The sequence below is a fragment of the Pagrus pagrus genome (assembly GCF_965226575.1).
Source record: "Pagrus pagrus genome assembly, chromosome: 24".
Classification (NCBI taxonomy): Eukaryota; Metazoa; Chordata; class Actinopteri; order Spariformes; family Sparidae; genus Pagrus; species Pagrus pagrus.
Window position 1 is genome coordinate 1,908,552 of NC_140206.1, and position 12,252 is coordinate 1,920,803.

Here is a 12,252-nt window from a genome sequence, read left to right on the forward strand (position 1 = left end):
ATTTCAGTAGAGACACATTGTACACTGCAGGTTTTCACAGTAAATTACTGCAATTATGCTTTTGAAATGCATGATGGGTAATTATTTGGAATATTTCAGTAAGCCGCTGAGGATTTGAATGTAGCATTCTGAAGCGATAAAAAAGGGAAAAATGGTACATTGCAAGGAAATGCTGTAATCAGGGTACAGCGCCATACAGTAATTGAGCAATCAATTGTTGTAGTTTTACAACAAGGTACACATGCTAACATGCCAAAAGGATAACTACATGCTAACAACATGCTATCAGGCCTACAAGTGGTCCAACACTTATTTACAATAACTGCAGATGATTATTACAGTATCACATTGTCGTTTTACATCAAATTACTGTATTTTCACAATAAACTTGTGTATATGTTACTGTAGAAATACAATATATTACTGTGTTTTGATTTGTATTACTGTAAAATAATATACTGCAATCATTAGCCAGTAATTTACTGTAAAATTACAGCGATGATTTCATAGTATAGTGACAGTTTTTCCTGGAGCCTTCAGGTGTGTAAGTAAGTACTGTATGAATTGACTCACTTGGCCATATATTAAAGTATTAAAAGATTAGTCTCACCAGTTTATCTGTGGCAGAATCTAAACTCCATCTCATAGTAAGAATAAGAAATACTCTTTAAAAGCATAATTACATACAATTTTGATGGACCATCATTACTGTATCTACTCTGACCTCAGTGGGCTGCATTGCCTCTATAATGTATCACGAAGACCCTTTAAGAGTTGTTTTTTCATTTGAGCCCTTATGTCCCCACAACTTTTCAACACCAAGTGACGCCCTTAAAGAATTATACCAAACATTTCACACATCAAAGCACAATTACAAAGTGAACAAGATAAAATGGTACATACTGTCAATATAAAAACAACAAACATCATGGAAAACATAGAACATACGAGCTGATAAAACAGTGTAAAAACATGTCAAATAAAACTGATAAAAGTGGGATTAAAACTGAACAAACAAAAACACCCTTCCAGTTAAAGTACGTCTTGTGGGGTGATTTAAAAGAAGGTGGTGTTTCTTGCAGTTACAATCTTTTGTTTTGAGGTTTTATTATTACCTCCAGGACGATGTTTGAAAAAAGAAAATCAGAACGCGTGTGTCTGTGTGTGATCCTGAACAGCCTGAACCAGCTTTTAATCAGTGTGTTTCTCTACTCAGGAGTTGACTCTTCCACCTACAGCTGACAAAGAGACACTGAGGTACCAAAACACCCATACCTTAACTCAGCCCTAAACCCAAACGCAGGGAAGACATGTTCAGTGAATGTGGTGTTGAAGGTGTGGAGGTGGATCAGTGTGTTAGAGGAGACTTTGTAGAAGGACAGAGTCCCAGCAGGACAGTCCAGGTACACTGCTACTCTGTTAGACACAAATGAGGATGAAGGATGACCTACAGGCGTGACTTCGTTATTGTGAGAGGCAAAGTAGCCACCATCAGAACATTTTAGACTCCAGGACCGATCATTCCCTCCAAGCAAGCAGCCATCACCATCTCCACTCCGTCTGATTCCTTTGTAAGTCACTGCTATATGAGCTTCTCCCTTCCTCTCAACCTCCCAATAACAACGACCAGTGAGACCAGTTTGACACAGAAGCTGTCTCCAATGGTTAAATCTTTCTGGCTGATCGGGATATGGCTGCTCCTCTCTCACTGACCTCACCTTTCTGTTGTTGTCAGATAGGAAGAGGTTTCTGTGTGCTGTGTTTGGGTCCATTGCGAGTTCACAGGCATCTGAAATTAAGGAAAAAGTCCCTATTATAATATCATTGGCACGTATGTTACATTTACCAATGGCAAAATTTAACTAGACAACCAGGATGTCCCCAGAAAGCTAACCAGCTAAGGCTACCAGGAAAGACACCATTGTAGTATTCACTTAAAATGCATGTGCATATATCACTGGTTTTAGTATAGAAATACAAACATGCTTTTATGTTGTTTCAGTTTCTATTCTGCTTTTTGTTTTTTTGGTCATCAATCAAACTTAAAAATACACTTACACTTCCTCAGACCTGGTTTCAGCCTGGAGGCTCCACTGTGGTCCAGTCTAGAGGATGAGAGATTCAATGTTAGACAAGCATATTTATTAAAAAACAATTTCTTGCCACACAGCTACCATAAGAACACCTTTTACTGCTTGACAGTAAGCCTCTTCATACCTGAGAGTGTCCAATCTCCAGTTTGGATCATCCAGTCCGGCAGCCAGCTGCATCTGTCCTGACTCTCCTGGATGATTGTAGCTCAGGTCCAGTTCTCTCAGATGGGAGGGGTTGGATCTCAAAGCTGAGGCCAGAGAAGCACAGCCTTTCTCTGTAACCATACAGCCTGCCAAGCTACAAAGATAAAATCATAAAGGTTGATCCTGGTAATATAATATTCAAAAGCAAATGCACTAAAAGAGTTATTAACAAAACAAGAGGGGGAGGGGAACCAGATGGGGGAGAGTGACATTTGACCAACTTTGCTGGACAGCCAACAACAAAAAGTGAAAATACATTGTCCTGTATTTTCTGTGTCCTGTGCCTGGTTCCCTATATTTTCTGTGTCCTGAGTCTGGTTCCCAACTCTCTGTCTCCTGTGCCTGGTTCCCTATATTCTCTGTGTCTTGTGCCCTATATTCTCTGTCTCATGTGCCTGGTTCCTTTTATTCCCTGTGTCATGTGCGTGGTTCTCTATATTCTATGCCCTGTGTCTGGTTCCCAACTCTCTGTCTACTGTGCCTGGTTCCCTATATTCCCCGTGTCATATGCGTGGTTCCCTATATTCTGTCTTCTGTGCCTGGTTCCCTATATTCTGTGTCCTGTGTCTGGTTCCCAACTCTCTGTCTACTGTGCCTGGTTCCCTTTATTCTCTGTGTCCTGTGCCTGGTTCCCTATATTTTCTGTATCCTGTGACTGACTCCTTCCTATTTTCTGTGTCCTGTGCCTGGTTCCCTTTATTCGCTGTTTCCTGTGCCTGTTTCCCTATATTATCAGTGTCCTGTGGGTGATTCCCTATATTCTGTGTCCTGAGTCTGGTTCCCGACTCTCTGTCTCCTGTTCCTGGTTCCCTATATTCTCTGTGTCCTGTGCCTGGCTCCCTATATTCTCTGTCTCATGTGCCTGGTTCCCTTTATTCCCTGTGTCATGTCCGTGGTTCCCTATGTTCTATGTCCTGTGTCTGGTTCCCAACTCTCTGTCTCATGTGCCTGGTTCCCTATATTCCCTGTGTCATGTGCGTGGTTCACTATATTCTGTCTTCTGTGCCTGGTTCCCTATATTTTCTGTGTCCTGTGCCTGGTTCCCTTTATTCTCTGTGTCCTGTGCCTGGTTCCTTATATTCTCTGTGCCTCGTGCCTGGTTCCCTATATTCTCTGTGTCCTGTGTCTGTTACTAATTTTTGTCCAAAACGTCACGTCCTTCCCTCTGATTCTTATCCCACGAAAATATCTTTCTGAAAGCTAGTAAATATAAGGGCTGGTCAGACAGTGTTAAAGTTGTTTTCGACAGACTGCAGAATTCTGACCTGAGAGTTTCTAGTTTACATTGTGGACTCTCGAGTCCAGCTGACAGCTGCTTCACTCCTGAATCCTTCAGGTCGTTGTTACTCAGGTCCAGCTCCCTCAGACTGGAGGACTGGGAGCTGAGAACTGAGGACAGAGCTTCACAGCTTCTCTTTGACAAATTACAGCCACTCAGCCTGGAGAAACAATAATGAGCAAAAACACAATGTTTTATGTGGTCTTTTGTTTCATTTGAAAATATGCATACAAATACTATATATGTACAGTATACTTATGTATAAGTATATTAACTCTACATTGTTCTATGTACTTACAGAGCTTTGTTGGAAACTTTGAGAACTGGCAGCAGCCTCAGAAGAGCCTTCTCTGAAGTGGAGTACTTCCTCAGGTCAAACACATCGAGATCATTTTCTGATGACAGTAAGATGAAGATCAGAGCTGACCACTGAGCAGGAGACAGTTTATCTGTGAAGAGACTTCCGGATCTCACATACAGCTGAATATGTTTTACCAGGGAAAAGTCATTCAGCTCATTAAGACAGTGGAACAGATTAATGATTCTCTCTGGAGGTGATTTTTTCCCAATCTTCGTCTTGATGTACTCGATGATCTTCTGACGGCTCTCTGGTGTACTTCTTGTGTTTGTCAACAGGCCACGGAGAAGAGTCTGATTGGTTGTTTGTGAAAGACCCAGAAGGAAGCGGAGCAACAAGTCAAGGTCTCCGTTTGGACTGTCTACAGCCTTGTCCACAGCTATCTGGTAAAAATTTTTGGCTGCAGCCATTTCTCTGGATATTGCAGCCCAACCAAAACTTGTTTGTGTTTCTGACAGCAGATTGACACTAGTTTTGATGAATGTCAAATGCACATGAAGAGCAGCCAGAAACTCTTGAACACTCTGATGGACGAAGCAGAACACCTTGTCCTGGTACAGTCCTCTCTGCTCTTTAAAGATCTGTGTGAACACTCCTGAGTACACTGAGGCTGCTCTGATATCGATGCCACACTCTGTCAGGTCTGATTCATAGAAGATCAGGTTTCCTTTCTGCAGCTGCTCAAAAGCCAGTTTTCCCAGAGACTCAATCATCTCCCTGCTCTCTGGAGTCCAGTGTGGATCCGTCTCAGCACCTCCATCATACTTGACCTTCTTCACTTTGGACTGAACCACCAGGAAGTGGATGTACATCTCAGTCAGGGTCTTGGGCAGCTCTTCTCCCTCTATGGTCTTCAACACATCCTCCAGAACTGTGGCAGTGATCCAGCAGAAGACTGGGATGTGGCACATGATGTGGAGGCTTCGTGATGTCTTGATGTGGGAGATGATTCTGCTGGCCTGCTCCTCATCTCTGAATCTCTTCCTGAAGTACTCCTCTTTCTGTGGGTCAGTGAACCCGTTGATCTCTGTCACCATGTCAATACACTTGCGGGGGATCTGATTGGCTGCTGCAGGTCGTGTGGTTATCCAGAGGCGAGCAGAGGGAAGCAGTTTCCCCCTGATGAGGTTTGTCAGCAGCACAGCCACTGAGGTGGACTCTGTAACATCAGTCAGGATCTCAGTTTTGTGGAAGTCCAGAGGAGGTCGACACTCATCCAGACCGTCAAAGATGAACACAACCTGGAACTCTTCAAACCTGCAGATTTCTTTGGTTTCAGTGAAGAAGTGATGAACAAGCTCCACCAAGCTGAACTTTTTCTCTTTCAGCACATTCAGCTCTCTGAAAGTGAATGGAAATGTGAACTGTATGTCCTGGTTGGCTTTGTCTTCAGCCCAGTCCAGAGTGAACTTCTTTGTTAAGACTGTTTTCCCGATGCCAGCCACTCCTTGTGTCAGCAATCTTCTAATGGGTTCATCTCTTCCAGGTGAGGGTTTAAAGATGTCTTCACATCTGATTGTTGGTTCTGGTCTGTCTGGTTTCCTGGATGCTGTTTCGATCTGTCTAACTTCATGTTCATCGTTGACCTCTGCAGTCCCTCCCTCGATGATGAAGAGCTCTGTGTAGATCTCATTCAGGAGGTCGTGGTTTCCTGGTTTAGCGATCGCCTGAAACAAACACTGGAACTTCTGCTTCAGACTAGATTTGAGTTCACGTTGACAGATGGCAGCTTGAGTTTCTGAACAAAGAATCAAATATCAAGATTGATGAGTGGACGTTACAGTAAATATGAATGCATTCATTTTCTGACTGAATTAATACTTTAATATCTATTCATAACTATTTAAAGCTATGAAAAAGGTTTGTTATAATCTCTATTTTAGCATAACTGTTTTCCCTTTTCATCATTTTAGATGTATAAAGATGGTCTTACTGCTCTGCAGAGATTCAGCCAGCTCATCATGCTTAAATTTCCTCAGGAAGTTCAGAGTTATCTTCAGAAATGCTTCTCTGCTGCTCATCTGCTCTTCATCCTCGCCTTCAACCACCTCCTCATCTTGCCCTTGCCCCTCTGTACATTCATTTGGATTCAGAACCTTCAGAAGCTTCTTCATCTCATTCCTCACAAATATGACAATGCTCTCCTCAATCATCTTAAACATTGAACAAACAAATGCAGTATTAATAAGCTGTAGAACATCATCAAATCCATTGTGCATTCATTAACAACCCTTTAGTCTTGGTAATAAAGTAGGACCAGATTTTTTTCCCTCTCATTTTGTAATTGCAAGTACTTTCTATCTTCTCAGATACAAACCATAAATGTGGATTCCACGTCTGTTTGATGGCGCTGGGCAGATGGACTGCTGGGAACTTCTTGGTCAACTCTGTGAAGGAAAGTATTAGCTGACATTATAAACTGTTAGAGGCTGGTTTCTAAGGTCCCTTTTCCTGTTCTATTGATCTTTTTTAACCTGTTAAGTTGTGTGGGCTGCCCGGGGGTCGTCTGGCTAGTTCACCAAGCAACACAAACACAGCTAAGCAAACAGACTAATGCCACAATTTTAGTGTAAAGTCATGCAATACATCGTAGGAAATCTTAGATTCTTGTGATTCTTTTCATGCAAACAAATCTAAGATAAAACCACATCAGTAAGGTACAAGCTAACAAACTAGCATGTACCAGGCTTTGCTAGCTCACCAGTAAAGTGTCTGGGTGTTTCAGTAGTGAGTCAAACTCTAACAAAACCATCTTTTCTGATTACCAGATGCCCACTACATTGATTTCAGTAACATCTGCTGGCTTAAGATTTAGGCAATAAAAATAAATAATTCAGTGTGTTCAGACTCCTACAGATTATTAAAGTGTGGGGAAAAAATAAGCTTTTAACATTTTAAAAGAGTTCAAAATGGTTCAACAACAGCACTGAATTTACTTTGGGCTAGACTGGTATAGGCGTTTTAGGATAATTTCCAGCATTAAGATGAGGTTAAAATTAAAAATTGTGGATTCATGGTTCACAATTAAAGTAGGCGAAACAAGGAATCCCACTAGAAAGAAAATGTCTCCATTGTTCAAGCCCAGCCAAAGTGGGTCAAAGTCTAATGTATTATGGCCTTGGTCATGTCAAGGAAGTATTGAGGTGCAGCAGTTTTTGCAAACCAGGCTTAGCTGTGAGTTGCTTTATGTGCAAGTGGCGACTCCAGCTCCAGTTCCAAGACGAACGCCACTGAGAATGTACATGTAGGCTTATGTTAAGAAACTATTTGTGGTTGTCTTCCTTGTAAACACATGAATGGGATGACATAACAGCTTACATCTGTTCAGAGGAAAAACTCCCTTGTCCAAAATTAACCCAGTCTGGCTTTGACCAGTCACTCTTCATGGACACACAGCTGGGTTGAGGGAAATCTGGTCTCTCCTGATGGACTCTGGTAGACAGACAACACACACACACACACACACACACACACACACACACACACACACACACACACACACACACACACACACACACAGATTTCGTGTCTCTCCTTATACACCTGTACAGCTTTTGTGACCACTGCATGTGATAGTTTGTGTAAAAAATAACAGATCAAAATCGTCATCTGTCATTTGTTTAGTTTAAAGACTGGGCACTACTAACTGATAAGACATAATATGAGACAAGATTATGTTATATACCAGCCAGTTTTACAGTTGAGATTGAATTTTTGGACCGACCAAGGACTGTTAAATTGGATCACTTCAGGGTCAATACAGACGGGAGGAATGATTAAATTACCTATAACTCTCTTCACACATACAGCATGTGAGTATTGTATTAAGATAGGCCCAAAATAACCAGAACATATCCTTTAAAATATGCTACTGTATAGGCTGGCTAAATTGTTGACCCCCTACAGGCCAGATGACTGACTGAGTGTGACTGACTGAGTGACTGAGTAACAGTATGCGTGCCCTCTGTGATGCACCTATAGTAGATAAAACAAAGTCAAAGCTTACTTCTGTTCAGAGGGGAGGTGTTCTTCTTTAAAATTAACCCAGCCTGGCTTTGACCAGTCACTCTTGATGGACACACAGCTGGGTTCAGGTTCAGGTTCAGGCTCAGGTTCAGGTTCAGCGGCGTCTGGGCTCCTCTGATGGATTTTGCTAAACAAAGAGGGAGAGTATTAGAGAGGTAAAAAATAACTCTTTTTTGTCAATACCCACGGTAACAGATGGATACAGAAACTAACCATTAAGTCCAAGTACCTGAAGTAGTGAGTAACTTTTGATCAGGGTACTGGAGAGTACTTTACTTTCTTTTAGGGAATCCATCCTTTCAAAGTAGGGCAGTGGTGTCATGGGTATGTCGACCTGTATATGTCTATATGTAGGCTATATGTTTGAAAATATCAATATTGCAATGTATCAATTAAAACTATAAGATATTAATAAATACATTTGTTTGACTCCAGACAGAAACTTCCCCGGGTTGAACTGCAGTTAAAGGCTTTCCACTGGATGATTCTGCTGCCAGTCAAACATGAGTGTGATCCTATTGGCTAGTTTAACTGATTTATTTGTCCTGTGTGTACTTATTCTTCTCTCTGGGGCCGTTTAATTGAGCAGGACTCAGCCAGTCAGAGCCCTGAAGCTCCGCCCCACTGAGACTGGATGGTGTTTATATCAAGCAACCGCTGCAAACACAGAGCCTACAAAGTAATAAAGCAATAAACAATGAAATGTTTTTTCTCTAGCCTATTTGACTGTACAGCTGACCTTGAACCTTTGAACTTTATAAGCATCAGTGAAAATGATTTTATTTAGATGTCAAATACTTTTATGACTTACGCAACTTTAGTATCAAAGTCCAGTATCAAATTATACCAGCGTGCGTGCAAAGAGATTGTTTTAAGATGGTGTATTATGGTTCTGTCAGATACAATACATTTATGGATAACTGCTCTCAATCAGGCAAAAACAAAAACACGAGTCTTATAAGTCAGAATATACCAAGAAATATAATATGCTCGACAGAAATACACAAGAAATTGTAGTGTGAAGTGATGACCATACCTCTCCATGTTGGAAACAACCTGCAGTTAAACTGATGAGAAACAATAACAGACTGTATGGAGAGAGAGAGGGAGAGGGAGAGAGAGAGGCACAAGTCATGTCCTGTAAAAAACAGAATATATTGATTTTGTTCCCACTTTATCACTAAAAGCAGAAATGAAGTCAAATCAACAATTGTATTAAATCAAGCAGTTTAATGAAAATCAGGTCAGCGTCTTCTGTATACGTTGTGATTCAAATTCCTTGATGTAAGAGTTGTGTGAATTACCTTTTTTATAATAATGTTAATGAATGTTAGTAACAAAATGCAAATGTCAATAGAAGATTAAATGTTGAAATGTTAAAGATTGTATGTGGGTTGTGCTTGAGACTAAATGTAGCCTTAAGTTTATACAGGTCATGTATTATTTGGACATGCAATGATAATACAGTCTGTAACAATAACAATAACCTTATTAAATCAAACTGTTTCTAAAGACAAGAGTTCATCGTCTGTGATGAAATGATGTGGCTGTAAGTGTTAGAGAAGGTTGTTTTGTCTCAATCGGTGTCAAAACCGGCAGCAAAGTAGAGTTACACTTACTCAAGTGATTCCCATGGATGTCCGTCTGTCCATCAGCTGTTTTATATTCACTGCTCACATACAGACTGCTTCAGTTGTGTGAAAGATGTGACAGAGGCTGTTAACTCTCTGAAGCGAATGTCCTAAATGAATATCATCTGATCAAGTCGATGAAGGTTCCCAGTGATCCAGGTCACACTTAGAATAATCTGATCAATAAAACAAAGCAGACTCCACCAGTCTGAGACCCAAGATCAGGTGGTGCCATTTCTTTTACTGCTGCTATAAATCTGACCGTCTCAGGGAAGTAAAGTCCAGCCGTCCTGCTCTATAAAACCTTTATCCTGAATACTTTTATTTAATGATGCTTGTTTTCAACTGTTGAGCCCTCAAGGATTAGAAATCTGATGGGACAAAGGAGAGATAATTTAACAAAAAGAATTATACTATAAATAATTTAATAATAATGATTTAACGTAAATTGTATTGGAAACAAATGCTGAGTATGATTGTCCGACCCCTAGCTTCCAGCATATACATACATTTAAATACATGTTTAATTTACTTTTGATACCTGATTATATTAAATATAAAAACTTTAAGACTCTTACTCAAGTAGTGTTCGTACTCAAGTATGACTTTTTACAAAACTTACTAAAGCGGCCTTTAAAACCAGATACAATGATAAATCTACAACAACTTTTATGGACAGAAAATATATTTTATTTTATTTTAAATATATGTATCTTTCTTTTTTTATTACTAAAATTAGAGCATATACTGTAGGTAGATTCCCGATCCGCACTCCATCCATAAGAAGAAGGAGAAGAAGGAGGAGAAGAAGAAGTTTTTTTTAATTCATTTTATTTACTGCCCCCCAGCTGTGACAGGTGTCGTGCCAAAAAGTGATCGTCTGCCAGAATCTGATTTCCGGCCGCGGGAGCGCGCACAGCAGCCCGTTGAGCGGTAGCGTTTAAACGTCTGGTTTTCTCTGGATGAAACGGTCATAATATGCAGATACACACACCTGTACGTCCGCAATTATAGCAAAGGTATGTGTCTTAGACAGTTTAACGTTTGTTGTTACGTAATTATCACAACTGTGGCCAAAAGAAGTGGAGTTTGTAGCGAAATCAGGCCTGACAGTTACGTGATAGACGTGTCTCTATGTGCTTGGTATGTCTGATGCCTTTGTTTAGCCCTGTCTGATGAATTAGACTGTAATGAATGTGATTTATAGGTGTGGATTTTCAATAAAGAAATGATCACTTTTGCAATTATCCTCGTGACTCTGCATTATCTTTTATCTGATCTGGGCTCTACATTTGCTTCCCATGTTTGGATGTGTCTTGTACATCTAATATTCTTGTTTATGCCTACTATTTGGAGACAATACTATGAAAGACATGATTCGGGAGGGTTACATAAGCCTATAAAATAACAGTTTTCACCTGCCAAAAGCTGATTGAAGAACATATACAGTTACTGAGAGGTTATTTCTGCCTAAATATGACTTGATCTCATTCTTGAGCTTCGTAATATAAAGATCTGAGCTCACAGGACAGCTTGAAATTCTTTTAAAGGACCATTACAACAGAAAATGTGCCTTTTCATTTGCCAAAAACTGATTGCAGCTCCTTCCTTGTAACTTGAAGATGTTTTCTGCCTCAAAATGACTGGTCTTTATCCCGAAGCATCATATGTGACAGATTACCACCTCACATTACACCTCACACTGGCCCTTTACACAGTTTACAAGTAGTGAAAAGTAGTGGTTAAGATATATTCTTCAAAAAATAACTGATGAGTGATATGAAGTGACTTTGAGGCAGAGCACCCCTTTCAGTCCAACATCAGGAGCATACTGTGAGCTCAGATCTTCATATTTTGAAGCTTAAGAATGAGATCAAGTCATATTTAGGTAGAAATAACCTCTCAGTAACTGTATATGTTCTTCAATCAGCTTTTGGCAGGTGAAAACTGTTAGATATACAAGACACATCCAAACATGGGAAGCAAATGTAGAGCCCAGATCAGATAAAAGATAAGATAATAAAAGATAATGCAGAGTCACAAGGATAATTGCAAAAGTGATCATTTCTTTATTGAAAATCCACACCTATAAATCACATTCATTACAGTCTAATTCATCAGACAGGGCTAAACACAGGCATCAGACATACCAAGCACATAGGGACACGTCTATCACGTAACTGTCAGGCCTGATTTCACTACAAACTCCACTTCTTTTGGCCACAGTTGTGATAATTACGTAACAACAAACGTTAAACTGTCTAAGACACATACCTTTGCTATAATTGCGGACGTACAGGTGTGTGTATCTGCATATTATGACCGTTTAATCCAGAGAAAACCAGACGTTTAAACGCTACCGCTCAACGGGCTGCTGTGCGCGCTCCCGCGGCCGGAAATCAGATTCTGGCAGACGATCACTTTTTGGCACGACACCTGTCACAAGTTAACTTTCACTTTCACTGCTCCTCGTGTCGCAGCAGCTTCTTCTCTCCGTCTAAAGGTAATTTAACGGACATTTGAGATGTTTCACACTTTAATGACTCTGCGCATCTTGTCTCTGTTCACTTTTGTCCGCTTGTTGCGCTAAAAACAGCAGAAATCCTCGTTCAGACTGAACAAACTTCATAAAGTCACCTCAGAGGGAACCGCTCACAGCGG

At 40.5% G+C, this 12,252-nt stretch overlaps 1 protein-coding gene across 1 annotated transcript; it reads right to left on the reverse strand.

Moving 5' to 3' along the window:
- Nucleotides 1-1,232: 1,232 nt before the first annotated feature.
- Nucleotides 1,233-9,033, reverse strand: LOC311252954 (NLR family CARD domain-containing protein 3-like; the record flags this gene model as incomplete). The annotated part of the gene is made up of 12 exons (XM_084346618.1): nucleotides 8,997-9,033; nucleotides 7,941-8,087; nucleotides 7,253-7,366; nucleotides 6,252-6,321; nucleotides 5,868-6,087; nucleotides 4,038-5,672; nucleotides 3,875-3,971; nucleotides 3,666-3,736; nucleotides 3,563-3,620; nucleotides 2,218-2,391; nucleotides 2,059-2,105; nucleotides 1,233-1,789 (listed from the first exon to the last, which is right to left on the reverse strand). Exons 1-12 carry the CDS (start codon nucleotides 9,002-9,004, stop codon nucleotides 1,233-1,235), a joined length of 3,198 nt encoding a protein of 1,065 aa, XP_084202744.1. The 5' UTR covers nucleotides 9,005-9,033.
- Between the last annotated feature and the right edge of the window lie 3,219 nt (nucleotides 9,034-12,252).